Below are 14,439 nucleotides of genomic sequence, written 5' to 3'. Positions count from 1 at the left end.
GTGCAGCAGAATAATTACTTTGAAACGTTACCACCGTTTAGGAGTTTGCTGGAAGTTGTTGAATAGTCGCGAATAAACCAGTTTTCAGACGAAAATGGTTGATTCGTCGCGGAGCTTTGTGTGTTTGAGAAAGGGATGCTCGTCGGAGAAGTCGTAATGTTTCACGGTACGGTCGTTGAGAGTTTGTCTTGAGGTGGTTTCCAACAAGCTTGTTATGTGAAACACAATCGTGTGGTGTGGTGGTTGGAGATGGAGAGTGGTGGTTGCGGAGATGCTCGGAAGGGTGTTCGAGGGTCGAATCGCCGACGGAGCGGTTTTTGCATTGAGGAAGAGAGGCGCGGAGGTGGTGTAATGGAGTAGGTTGAAGGAAACACAGATGGAGGAAGTTTTGGTCGTTTGAAGTGTGGTGGTTTTAAAGGGTTCGCCGGCGACGTGGGTGATGATTTCCGGCGTAGAGTCGTTTTTGGGTGAGAAGAGGATCCGGCGGAAGGGCGGTTCGCGCGAAGGGGGAGATGAAAGGAAAACATTGATGGAGGTGGTGCGATTGGGTTGTGAAGAAGACGGGAGGAGGAGCGGGTAGATGCTTGGGGAGAAGACGAAAGGGTTTTCGGTTGATGGTGGAAAGAAGAAGACGATTGGGTCTTTTTTCGGTTTTCGTTTTTTTTTCTTTTTCAGTGGAGCGTTGAGATAGAGAGAGTGGTGTGTGGGCAGAAGGAAGAACGGTCCAGAGTCTTCCTTCAAAAGTTTTTGAGGAATTTTTTTATTATCCTTTTTTTGTGTCCTCTCTCCTGCTTTTTTACCGTTACCAGTTGTCCTCCTTAAATGAGCATGTGAGGCCCTTTTCTAAGGCCTCGTTTGAATGACCATCGGTTGCCAAAACCGTTTTTTTTTCAATAGCGACGTGCCACGTGGCTCTTGGATAGAGGGGAGCTAGATTCTTTTCTTTCAACAATCCCCCTAAATTCGTTGGCTGCCAGCAACCAACATGAGAGGATTTTTTTCCCATTATTAATACTCAATTAATTTGAATTTTATTTATTTATTGGATGATAGAAATGGACACGGATAACAAATATTGGCCGTTGATTAATTTGAATCGATGACTTGGATTGAACCAAAGAAACACAAATAATTTAAAATGGCAAAGTTGCCCTTTTTAGATGATTTAATTGACTTAAATGGGATTAAATCAATTAATTCAAATAAAATCCACAACTTCTTAAATAAACATGATAAAAATAAAATGAAGACATGGAAATTCCTATTTAAATATTATGATTATTTTGATAAAAGAACAAAATTAAAACGACTAAAAATGAATAAAAGTTGGGCAAAAATTTGCTCGAAAAATTAAATTCGGACGCACTAAAATGATCAGCACAAAATATACTTATTGAAAAAATACAGCGTTTCCTTTAATTTTGAAATAAATTTTCACAGGTTAAAAGGCTCAGACAGATTAAAATGCAGCTGAAAAAGTCGTCGAAAAATATAATGAGCACACCAGGTTAAACTACGCGAACCGTAGATTAATAATACTGACGTCTGCATGCTTGATTTCGAAACTTTTTACACGCTGATTTTGCACGTGCTTGAGGAATGATTAACCAATTTGTCTGTATATTCTAGAATTTATTCCGACTGATATTTTAGGTCTTATTCATGATGCAATACATGTTATGTTGTACAATTGGTGCAATTTGAAAACAAAATCAAATTAATAAAAAATTTAAATTGCCCGGACAAAATCGGGGTATGACAGCTTCCTTATACTCCCAAGTACAAAATGAGAAAGTCTTTAAGATTGTTAAAGTCATAAGTGATCATGGTCGAGAATTTGAAAATAAATATTTTGAAAAGCATTTTCATGAACATGGAACTTCACATGATTTCTCTCGCCTTAGAAATCCTTAGGATAATGGAGTTGTAGAGAGGAAGAATAGAACATTACAAGAAATTACCAGAACCATGATCAATGAAACAAATATTGCAAAGTATTTTTGGGAAGAAGTAATTAACACAACATGTTTCATTGTGAAAAGGATCTCTATAAGACCTATTATGGGTAAGAATCCTTATGAACTGTGGAAAAACAAAAAAACCCAACATTTCATATTTCCACCCTTTTGAATGTTCTTGTTTTATTCTGAATACTAAAGAGAGTTTAAACAAGTTTGATTCAAAAACACAGAAGTGTATCATGTTAGGATACTCTGAATACCTAAAAGGCTATGAAGTATATAACACTAAAACAAGAATTTTTTAGGAATTAATTCGTGTTAAGTTTGATGATAAGCTTGAATTTGAAAAGTCAAAGATAATTGAAAAGTTTGTAGATCTGGAAATTAGCTACTCAGATTCTGAAGGCAAGGAATCTGAAGTAAAAGACTCTAAAGAATATCAACACAAACCTGCTCAATCTGAATCAAAAGTTGCTGTCTCATCAGTGTCTCCGAGGAAACAAAGGCAAAGTTCTTCACTTCCATAAGAACTAGATCTTCATTTAAACCTTCTAAAGAAATGCTTCTAGGATTAATGTCTTTAATAGAACATGCTTCTATTGATGAAGCACTTCTTAACGCATACTGGATTCTGGCTGTGCAAGAAGGGCTGAATCAATTCTCCAGAAATGATGTATGGGATCTTGTGCCTAAACCTAAGGGAACCCATGTTATAGGAACCAAATGGGTCTTCAGAAACAAGCTAAATGAGCAAGGAAAAGTGGTAAGAAACAAAGCCAGACTGGTTTCACAAGGCTATAGTCAACAAGAGGGAATTAACTATACTGAAACCTTTGCACCAGTGGCCAAGTTAAAGTCCATTCGTCTCTTAATTTCCTTTGTTTTAAATTATAACATCTTTCTATATCAGATGGATGTTAAGAGTGCATTTCTGAATTACTACATTACTAAAGAAGTTTATGTACATTAATCTCCTGGTTTTGAAAATCTCAAAAACCTTGATTTTGTTTGCAAAATCAAGAAATCTATGTATGGTAAAAAAAGCTCTTAGAGCATGATATGAAAGACTAAAAAAATTTCTTTTGGAAAATGATTTTACAAGTGGGAAGGTAGATACAACCCTGTTTTACAAGACATTCAAAAATGATATATTAGTTGTGCAAATTTATGTTAATGATATTATTTTTGGTTCTGCTAATGCTACTCTTTGCAAAGAATTCTCAAAGTTTATGCAGGAAGAATTTGAGACGAGTATGATGGGAGAATTAAAGTTCTTTATGAGGATTCAAATCAACCAAAATTTAGAAGGAACATATATCCATCAAAGCAAATATACAAAGGAACTTTTGAAAAAGTTTGACTTGTCAGAGTGTAAAAGACTCTAATGTGTCCAACATGCATTCTGGATAAACATGAAAGCAAACAAGTATATAGAGGTATGATTGGATCTCTCTTATACTTGACAACTTCTAGACCTGATATTTTATTCAATGTATGTCTTTGTGCTAGATACCAATCAGATCCTAGAGAATCTCATTTAGCAACTGTTAAGAAGATCTTTAGATATCTGAATTATACTACTAACCTTGAGTTATTTTTATAGATAATCCAAATATTACAAGTTAGTAGGTTAATCTGATGCTGACTATGCTGGAGACAAACTAGAAAGGATGAGCACCAGCGGAAGCTGCCAGTTTCTAGGTGGCAGTCTTATTTCTTGGTCCAACAAAAGGAAATTAACAATAGAATTATCAACAACAGAGGCTGAATACACTATAGCATCTGGTTGCAACTCTTAGTTTCTCTAGATGAAAAGTCAACTAGAATATTATTGACTATATGAGAGTAACATTCCCATTCTTTGTGATAATACTTATGCAATTTATTTATCAAAGAATCTTATTTTATTCTCCAGAGATAAACATATTGAAATCAAACATCGTTTTATAAGATATTATGTTCAGAAAGGTGTTATTAATAAATACAGACAATCAATGGGCTAATATCTTCATAAAATCCCTTGCTGAAAATAAATTTGATTTTATTCGGATAAATATGAATATAGAACTTTGTCCAGAATAAAATAAAATATTTTTTAATATGATTAGACTCTAGAAAGTCAAAATATGGCTCTGAGATATATTGGCTCTGAACTAGTTGGCCCTTTGAAGTTAGAAAGTTCTCTGGTAAGAAGGTCCTAAGTTAGAACCCTTATGCGATTTTCTGTCTTATGGACTCCGAGTTCCAGATATTAATGGTGGTAAATCAAGTATTTATGCATGGCTCTAAAGTAAGACAATTAACCTACGTTAAAGTAATTTGAATGGTTGATGTGGCCCATTGGGATAATTTTTCTTGGTTCAAGAGAAAATCTTTTCACTCACTTCCCATTGTCAGATTGCGTGTGTTTTTCAAACATTTATTTCCCTTTTCAAAATAGTTTTATTTAATGTATTTTTAAATGTCTTATTTTTGGTCTTTTCAATTATCTATAATTATAGCTTATGAAAAGTGTGCCCCGTTGTGTGTCTTGGTTTAAATGTTATTAATGTAGTATGCATTAGTAACTGTTGAGTCTGTTTTGTTTAAGCTTCTACCTACTCCCTCCTAAAACATTTTAACTCCGTTTTCCCTCTCTATTTAAACTCCTCCTTAGCTCTTTTATTTTCATCTTATATTGCATTTGTTAATCTCTTTCTAATTTTTTTTTATCTTTCTTACTTCTTTCAAAATCTCAAAATGTCTTTAGTATGTGGAGTTTCCTGTCCTCTTACCATAGCTTCTGAAAAATTTGTTGACTTCAATGAATTCAAGAATCATGGTCTTGATCTTCTCAGTCACGTTTGTTCCTAGAAATGGGAGAATTACTTCAACATGCTAAATGGACCAATCTATCCCATTCTCATAAGAGAATTTTGGATAAATGTATCCCTCTTGCAGCTTAGACAAGCTATTTCATGCATTAAGTCTAATGTTTTTGGAATTCCCATCACTCTAACTCTTCCTCTAATTGTTAAGGCAATCTTATGCAAGGAAACCGGGGTTCATATGGACATGTACCTAAGAACAAGTCCCTTCCTTGAAGTCACTCCAGACAAGATCCTTGCCACCAATCATAATCTGGCAAATGACCCCTCTCTTCTTCTCAAGGCAAAAATCTTGCATCAACTATTATTGTCAAATATTCAGCCATATAAAGATTCTTTGGGAACACTCCTTGTGATGACAAGCATCTTATCTTCTTCATCTTGTCGAGAACTAAGATCAACCTTCCCCTCACTATCTTCAACTTTTTGTATAAAAAGATTATTGCCTCTCACGAGGAAATATTTTTTCTCATTACTTTTGAAAGAGTTCCTTATGAATTTTTTCCTACAAGAAGGAATTGTTGAGAACATGCAGAAAGCTGGGTTAACTGAGGCCGTAGATACTCATTGGAGTCTGAAGCTCGAAATAGCTTGAGACAACTCTAGTGTTGAACCCTCTCTTCTCTAGTTTCTCCTTTCCCTATTTTCTTTTATTCCCGTCTTCTTGTTTTTTTACCTTCTTTTATATTTTTTTCTTATTATCAATTTGTTTTACTTTTCTCTTATTTTTACTCTTTGTTTTGCATTTACTTTCAGTTATTCTATTTCGTTTTTATTAATATTTTTGATTGATGACAAAGGGGGAAAAATAAATATGATTTTGATATATCTTGTAGCCCTAATAAAACCCAAACAATGCTAAAATCAAGTTGGACAATAATTTTTTTCTAAAGTCTCAACTCGGGAGGAACTTACAAACCTCACTCTGAAGAAACTAAGAAAACTTTTATAAGTATAAAATTCAAGGGGAGCTTACAAACCTATCTCTGATGTTTTATAAATACGATTAACCAAGTAAAAATTGCTCATCAAATTATATGAATTTGTCATCATCAAAAAGGGGGAGATTGTTGGAACAAATTTGATCCTACAACTATCCTTGAATTTTGATGATAAAAAAGTATAGATAATAATTTGTACTCTAACTATTTTGATAAGTATACAGAAAATAGAAAATAGATTTTGACTCTGAAGACATCCAGAGTTTGAACTAAAAGATAAAATTAAAAGCATGTTTACAAAGAAGTCAACTATGTCTTGTCAAGTCAACATTTCTGAACAAAAACCATCCAGATAGACTCCGATAAAAGTTGTGACTACCAGCATCTAAAATTCTCAGAACTTTACTCCAAAGACTCTGAAGCCTCACCAAATTATGAAGACAAACTTTGAACTCTAGTCAAGCTTCATTAACTTGTATAAGAAGCCTCTGACTAGAAGATTTAAATCCAAAAGTCAACAACTATTAATGTGACTGAAGTACAAAAGAAAAAAAAAATACTTTTTATGTAAAGTATTGTACTTTGTACAAAAGAAGATTCTCACGTTCCATCATCCTCAGAAATTATCTACTACAAGCGTCACTCTAATGTTGCAATATGAAGTGACCTTCATACAACGATTACATTGTGGATATTCCAACTGCACCCTCCAACGAATCTATTTATTCCTACATAAAGAGGTCTTTTTAAGATTGGAATAGAGATGAACTGATATATATATATATATATATATATATATATATATATATATATATATATATATATATATATATATATTATATATATATATATATATATATATATATATATATATATATATATATATATATATATATATATATATATATATATATATATATATATATATATATATATATATATCAACACATACACTCAAAGAGCATATGTGAAGTAGAAAAATAAATAAAGTATTTCTCACACTCATACACTTAGAACATTTTCCTTGAATATTTTTGTTAAGTGTAATATTTGATTTAAACTTGTGTACCTGCTTTTTGAAGAAACTTGTATCCACAAATCTTGTTTATCTTAACCTTTGGTTAATTTCCTTGAGAGACTAAGTGTAGTTAAAATTATCAAGAAATCATTGACAATTATTCTTTGAGTTATTTTTCTTAAGAGACTAGGGTATAGTCAAAATTTCTCAAGAAATCTTAAATTGTGTGTGTTTGAGTTTATTGTAATCAATTTGATTATTTGATTAAGTTCTTATTGAGAATGCAAAATCACTTAGGTGGGTGGACTAGACGTAACTTCCTTAACAGCGAACCAAAATAAAAATACTTGTGTTATTATCTTTATCTTTATCTTTGTTGTATGGTATACTGGATGACAGAATTTTTTAAATCCATAAACCCAATTCAAATTCCCCTTTTTTGTGTTTCATTCACCTTCAATTGATATCAGAACTCCGATTCTATTTATCGACTCTTTATTAAAAAAGTTTAATGGCTCTGATATATATCTTCCTAGGGCATAGTATATCTCACTAACAACTTAATTTAATATCACCGAAATTAATGTCAGACTGTGTTCTACTAACATAATACTTACCAAATGATTTTTTGAAAAGTCAAACAAAACCAATGACGAGTTAGTTATATATATCAAATCAAAATATTTTAAAGTGTCAAATTATATACATAATTTAAAATTTATGAGCCGACTTGACGAAATATATAATTGTTATTGATTGAAATATAAAAATAATTTACACTATCAATGCACCATCTCTTTTAAATTATTTATAATAATAAAAAATAATTAATTCACATTTAAACCTAAAACTATCTATAGTTATAAAATATTCAAATGGGCTTATGAGCCAAATCTAAATATTTTATTTATAAAAAAATAAAAAATAAAGGAAAAAAGAGTAATAATACAAAACCTAGATGCAAGGGAGGGTTTTAACATCTTTTAACCATTATTTTTAATGCTATTAAATAAATTAAAAAATAGATAACAACATATAGAGGTCTTTTGGTATTTTCCCTGTAAAAAGATATATATATATATATATATATATATATATATATATATATATATATATATATATATATATATATATATATATATATATATATATATATATATATATATATATATATATATGGCCGATTCTTTTCATGTGCAAGCTGTGCAGTAGCACAATGCCTCACTTTTTGTGGGGCCTCAAATTAACTATTATTAGTAAATATAAAAAAATTAATAAATAAAAATATTTTTGTATCACATATAATAAATAAAATATTAAATGCTGAAAAATAGGATATTTGGAAACCAAAGGTTTTTTTCTCCTTTCTCACACGTTCTCACTTCTCTCTCATCTCAAACGATATTCTCTTCTCTCTTTCTCTGTTAGAGCTGTTTGAAACTAGAAAAAAAATCTTATTTTTCCTTTTCAATACTCTCTTTTATCAGGTTAGTTTATTCAATTAGTTACTTTCTATTTATTTTTATTGTGATTATTTGATTTTGAAGGTAGAAAAAATAGTAATTTTATATTTATTTTAAATTTTAGGGTGAAATCCTATTTTAGTTCCGGTATCAATATTGATTTTAGATTTTAGGGTGGAAATGAGGGTAACTTGTGTTCTTTATAAGATTATAATATATAAATAAATAAAATTTTAGGGTGAAATGTGATACTAGTATACTGTATATACTACTCAGTAATATCAAAATTCAAAACAAGAATACTGTTGGTGTTGGTGTTGGTGACGATTATTATACCTACTTTTTCTCATAAGACCAAATTGCAATTTGGAATCTTTCAAAGCAAAATTAGTATGTATTAGTATTGATATTTTGTATGATTAATTTATAATTTATTTAATTAAATATAATTTATTTTCTTACTATTAATTTATAATTTGCTTTTAATTTATAATTATTAATTTTTTATGGTGCTATATTAGAGAAGAACACAACATAATAAAATATAATTGAATATTAATTAAAGTATTTTCTCCATGATTTAATTATTTTTTGATGATTAATTTATAATTTCTTTTATTTAATGTAATTGATTTTTTTTGTTATTGATTAGGAACACAATTTCACAACAGGATAATTAGTAGATCATCGACGGACACAAAAGACATTGTGAGAAATTTCAGGTTTTTCTTATTATGCCTCCTAAGATGCCTCATAAGAATAGAAAATTTGAATGTGGAAATGATAAACGTAAGAAAAAGAAAAAAAATTGAAGAGTTAATTCAATCTCAAGTAGGAGCTCTTGATAAATTTTTAATCAAAGAACCACAAGTTTCAAGTGAAAGTCGTTATGTTGATAATATTGATAGTTTGCCTATTGAAAATGATAATCTTGATAGTGTTCCTATTGAAAATGATAATCTTGATAGTGTGCCCATTGAAAATGATAATCTTGATAGTGTGTCCATTGAAAATGATAATCTTGATAATGTGCCCATTAAAAATGATAATCTTGATAGTGTGCCCATTGAAAATGATAATCTTGATAGTGTGCCCATTGAAAATGATAATCTTAATAGTGTGCCCATTGAAAATGATAATCTTGATAGTGTGCCAATTGTTGATGAAGTTAATAATGATGATGATGCCGATGATGATGATGATGATGATAATGTTGATTATGATATATTTGATCCAAGAAATTGGGATCGTCTTCAACCTAAACTGATTGATTTATTGGTTGTGAAAGGTCCTAAAAGAGATAATTCTATTCTGAAGTGTCCTAGAGATAGTTTGAAAAGACGTTTTACGGCTAATTTGTATAATAGAGCTTTAGCAAATGGAGAGGTGTGTGATAGAGATTGACTTGTTTATTCGAAAGAGCTTGATAGAGTATTTTGTTTTTGTTGTAAAATTTTTAAAAATGGGATTGTTAGGGGACAATTAGCAAATGAGGGTTATAGTGATTGGGTACATGTTGGTGAAGGAATTAAAGAGCACGAGTTAGGCATGAAACATGTTAAAAATATGACTACTTGGTATGAGTATCGCAAAAGGCTACAAAAATTTCAAACTATTGATAAAACAACTCAAAGATTAATTGAGAAAGAAAAGGATTATTGGAAAAATGTTTTAAAAAGAGTTATTTCAATAGTGAAATTTCTTGCTAAACATAATTTAGCCTTTCGTGGTTCTAAGGAGAAATTGTACGAAGATAGCAATGAAAACTTTTTGGGTTTGATTGAAATGTTAGCTGAATTTGACCCCATCATCCAAGAACATGTTAGACGTGTTACAACTCAAAAAGTTCATATTCATTATCTTGGGCATAATATACAGAATGAGTTGATTTCATTGCTTGGTTCTGCGATTACAATTGAAATCATTAGAAAAATCAAACAGACAAAGTATTTTTCAGTGATACTTGATTGTACTCCTGATGTTAGTCACCAAGAGTAGATGTCTTTGATAATAAGATATGTGGATATTTCTTCAGCTTCTGTTAGTATTGAGGAATCATTTTAAGGATTTTTGAATGTGAATGATACAAGTGGTCAGGGGCTTTTTGATGTTTCACAAAATGAATTGAAAGAACTTGGTCTCGACCTATTTGACGTGAGAGGGCAATGTTATGATAATGGGTCCAATGTGAAAGGAAAACACCAAGGTGTGCAAAAGAGATTTTTAGACATAAATCCGAGAGCCTTTTATACTCCTTGTGGTTGTCATAGTCTTAATTTGGCATTGTGTGATATGACTAACTCTTGTATTAAAGCTAGGAATTTTTTTGGAGTTGTTCAACGCATTTATATAATTTTTGCCAATTCTACTAAGAGATGGCAAAATTTGAAAGATAATGTAAAAGGGTTGACTCCAAAATCATTGTCATCCACTCGTTGGGAGAGTCGTGTAGAAAGTGTCAAAGCTATAAGAACTCAAATGTTAGAATTTACAGAAGCTTTGCTTGAAGTGTCAGAAAATGATCTTGATCCTAAAATACAAAATGAAGCTAAATCCTTAGCAACAAATAAGCTTGGTGATTTTGAGTTTTTGATGGCTATAATTATTTGGTTTGAAATATTATCTGCAATTAATTCTGTTAGCAAGCTTTTACAGGAAAATGATATGCTTATTGATGTTGCTATGCAAAAAATTAAGGGGTTGATTTCGTATTTTGAGGGATATAGAGAAACGGGTTTTTATAAGGTATTGATTAACACTAAGGAAATTGCGGTGGAATTGAATATTGTCCCAATATTTTCTCAAAGGCGTATAATTAAAAGAAAAAGGCAATTTGATGAGAATTTGAATATCCCATCAGTCGAGCTATCAGAAGAAGAATCATTCAGGGTTAATTATTTTCTTTACCTTGTTGATCAAGCTGTTGTTTCTCTTAATAAGAGGTTTGAGCAATACCAAGAGTATGAAAGTATTTTTGGTTTCTTGTTTACTTCTCACAAGTTACAATCATTAGATGATGCAGCTTTGAAGTCTTGTTGTACTAACTTTGAGCAGGCATTGAAACATAATGAGCAATCTGATATTGATGAGAATGAATTTTTTGCAGAGTTGAAGTTACTAAGAGAAATGTTGCATGAAGAAACCATAAGACCTACTGATATATTATTATTTTTAAAAGGCTTGGATTGTGTTCCTAATACAGTTATTGCATATAGAATCTTATTGACTATTCCTGTGATAGTTGCTTCTGCAGAAAGAAGTTTTTCAAAATTGAAGTTGTTAAAGACTTACTTGCGGTCTACCATGTCACAAGAAAGGCTTAATGGATTGGCATTAATAGCTATTGAAAATGATATTTTGGAGACAATAAAATATGAAGACTTAGTAGACGATTTTGCTTCAAAAAGTGTTCGTAGGAAGGCTCTTTTTATGTAGTTAGATAATATAAGTTGTAAGAAATGGTGTTAGTAGTTTAAACAATACCTTTGAACTTTTTAGTACTTCATTTGGTTAATATATAATTTTATCTTTTGTTTGTCATTTTTAATCATTAAAATTATATATATATATATATATATATATATATATATATATATATATATATATATATATATATATATATATATATATATATATATATATATATATATATATATATATATATATATATATATATATATATATATTCCATCATCATCATTTCAAAATTCTTCAATTTTACTCCTAGGTGGATTTGATCAACCGAATCTGTCTCTTTTGTTTTTTTTTCTATTTTTTTATTTTTTATTTTATTTTATGTGACGTGTCCTACCAACTGAATTCTTAGATATTTTTTTAAGAAAGATATGTGAGATGGAAAGTTATTTGTGTGTCTGACTATTAAGTATTATGTAATTTTATAAAATAAATTCTTAATTTTATTAAATTTTATAAATAGATTAATTAATATTTTAAATAATAATAAATAAATAGAATTGATAAAATTTGTTGTAAAAATAAAATTGAATGCAAATATTGTTTACATTTATACACCAATAAATATTAATATGATAATCATATATTATAATTATAACGATTGGGATGAGGTCATATGTAATTGAGACATTAGTTATTTATTTTTTTAATATTTTATTAGTGTAAATTAGTATAAAGGAAAGAGCAATTTAAATAGTTTGGTGGTAGTTAGTTTTAATAGAAAGATAGTTGAAACTTAGAAAAAAATAAAAAGGGAAAAAGAAAATGAAGGGTTAAAAAATTAATAATGAAAGTGAAAAAGTGTGGTAAAAAGAATTATGAAAGAGATTTAAATTTTGAATTAAAAGAAGAGAATGAGGATGGAGAAAGTTGAAGTTTAAAAATGAATGATTGGAATGAGATGGAGAAAGTTGAAGTTTAAAAATGAATGACTGGAATGAGGTCATATGTCACTTTGTAGTAGATTATATTGGAAAAAACTTGAAACATTAGTCATTTACTTTTTTAACCTTTAGGTAATGTAAATTAATATTAAGGAAAGAGCAATTTAAATAGTTTGGTGGTAACTGATTTTAATAGATAGATAATTGAAGTGGCGTGAACAAATATGGCAAGGCAATATCAGGAGAAGGTTCACCTATAATGCATCTTCTCAAATTATATACTTGGTATTTGAATTAAAGATTTTAACATTTTTAATTGTACTTTTAAATTCAATTTTTGTATTTATTTTTTGAAATTGGTGAAAGGATGAAAATTAGAATAAGACTATGTGAATAATAATAATAATAATAATAATAATAATAATAATAATAATAATAATAATAATAATAATAATAATAATAATAATAATAAAATATAAATCATAAAATGATATTTGTAAAAAATTTAGTTGGATCCATTTATAAAAAAAATTATATTATTGATGTATAACAAAATTATTTTAAAAAATTATAAAAAATATTAACATGCAATTTAATTGGATTTACATTACAAATGTATATAAATTAAATTCTAAACTAGCTCGTTGATAGATATGTAAGGATATTATATTGTAGGGATGCAGATTCTAATCCACAATATTCCACTTATTCATCTTTAAAAAGTGAAATTGCAACTAGACATGATAAAAATATTCGTACGTGCAATTATTCGTCTAAATCCACCACGAGTTCGACAGAAAAAATCCTCTTTGACTGAGTTCGAGTTTGAGTTTGAATTTTTCTCAATTTTAAAATATGGATATGAGATGAGTAATGACAACATTAGTCATGAAGTTTCTCATTACAATGATGAAATCAAAGAGAAAACCAGAAAAGTAGAGAAAATGGGAACAAATGAAGATATCTCATTGATTAAAAAAAGTTAGTTATTTGATGTATTTAAAGGAATTATCAGACCTGGTAGGTAAGAGATAAAGTAGCTTCCCATCTAACCTTCTATAGTTTAGAATATCTTCAAAAGGCTTGTATGTGTCCTGATACAAATTAAAAGATGGATCAATATGAGTTTTGACAGGTTTAGACTCAAAGAGACATGTGTCTTTCAACAAATTCAAGAAATACTTTCTTTGACAGATAATAATTTCAATTTTTGAATGAGAAACTTCTACTCTTATGAAGTACTTTAACTTGCCAAAGTATTTGATTTTAAATTCAACATAAAGTTTGGTTTTCAATCTATCAATTTCATCCATGGAGTTTCCAGCCAAAATGATATCATCCATACACATTGTAGTGCATTGAAATATGAACCATTATTCAGTGTGAAGAGGGAATAATCTGAACCAGATTATTTATATCATTGATTAACTAAGAATGATGTTAATTTTATACCATTTTCTATTAGCTTGCCTTAAACCATAGAGTGACTTCAACAATTTGCATACTTGATTTGACTTTGGACTAGTAACACCTTGTGGCATTGACGTGTATACATCTTCATGTAAATCTCCATTTATAGATACATTATTTATATCCAATTGATGCAAGTTCTTGGAATTTATGGATTCCAATTCAAGTAGTGTCCTCACAGTAGTGATCTTTGCCACATGTGAAAAATTATCAAACAAATCAAACCCCTCAACATGATTATAACCTTTGGATAATGGTCTAGCCTTGTACCTCTCTATAGTCCTATATTCTTTGTGTTTTACCTTGTAAACCAATTTGCTTATCATAGGCTTGATACTAGGTGGAACATAAAAAAATCCAA

General features: G+C 29.6%; 2 protein-coding genes across 2 annotated transcripts; one reads left to right on the top strand and one right to left on the bottom strand.

Moving 5' to 3' along the window:
- Window positions 1-249: 249 nt before the first annotated feature.
- On the top strand, window positions 250-11,685 carry LOC127121787 (uncharacterized). Its single transcript, XM_051052222.1, has 5 exons — window positions 250-343; window positions 8,903-8,972; window positions 9,309-9,608; window positions 9,726-10,230; window positions 10,348-11,685. The coding sequence occupies exons 1-5, from the start codon at window positions 250-252 to the stop codon at window positions 11,683-11,685; spliced, it is 2,307 nt and encodes a 768-aa protein (XP_050908179.1).
- A 1,909-nt stretch (window positions 11,686-13,594) lies between these two features.
- On the bottom strand, window positions 13,595-13,957 carry LOC127121786 (uncharacterized). Its single transcript, XM_051052221.1, has one exon. The coding sequence runs from the start codon at window positions 13,955-13,957 to the stop codon at window positions 13,595-13,597; it is 363 nt and encodes a 120-aa protein (XP_050908178.1).
- Between the last annotated feature and the right edge of the window lie 482 nt (window positions 13,958-14,439).

The sequence above is a fragment of the Lathyrus oleraceus genome, chromosome 2 (assembly GCF_024323335.1).
Source record: "Lathyrus oleraceus cultivar Zhongwan6 chromosome 2, CAAS_Psat_ZW6_1.0, whole genome shotgun sequence".
Classification (NCBI taxonomy): domain Eukaryota; kingdom Viridiplantae; phylum Streptophyta; class Magnoliopsida; order Fabales; family Fabaceae; genus Lathyrus; species Lathyrus oleraceus.
The sequence above is the reverse complement of the archived record's forward strand: the minus strand, read 5'-3'. Positions and strand labels throughout refer to the sequence as shown.

What these genes read in the sequence shown, in the direction of transcription:
- LOC127121787 (XM_051052222.1), top strand. Translation starts at nt 250, where the DNA reads ATGGAGAGTGGTGGTTGCGGAGATGCTCGGAAGGGTGTTCGAGGGTCG. An exon ending in GACATTGTGAGAAATTTCAG is followed by an intron (nt 8,973 to 9,308) that starts GTTTTTCTTATT and finishes TAATCTTGATAG; the next exon opens with TGTGCCCATTGAAAATGATA. An exon ending in TACTTGATTGTACTCCTGAT is followed by an intron (nt 10,231 to 10,347) that starts GTTAGTCACCAA and finishes ACAAGTGGTCAG; the next exon opens with GGGCTTTTTGATGTTTCACA.
- LOC127121786 (XM_051052221.1), bottom strand. Translation starts at nt 13,957, where the DNA reads ATGTGTATGGATGATATCATTTTGGCTGGAAACTCCATGGATGAAATT.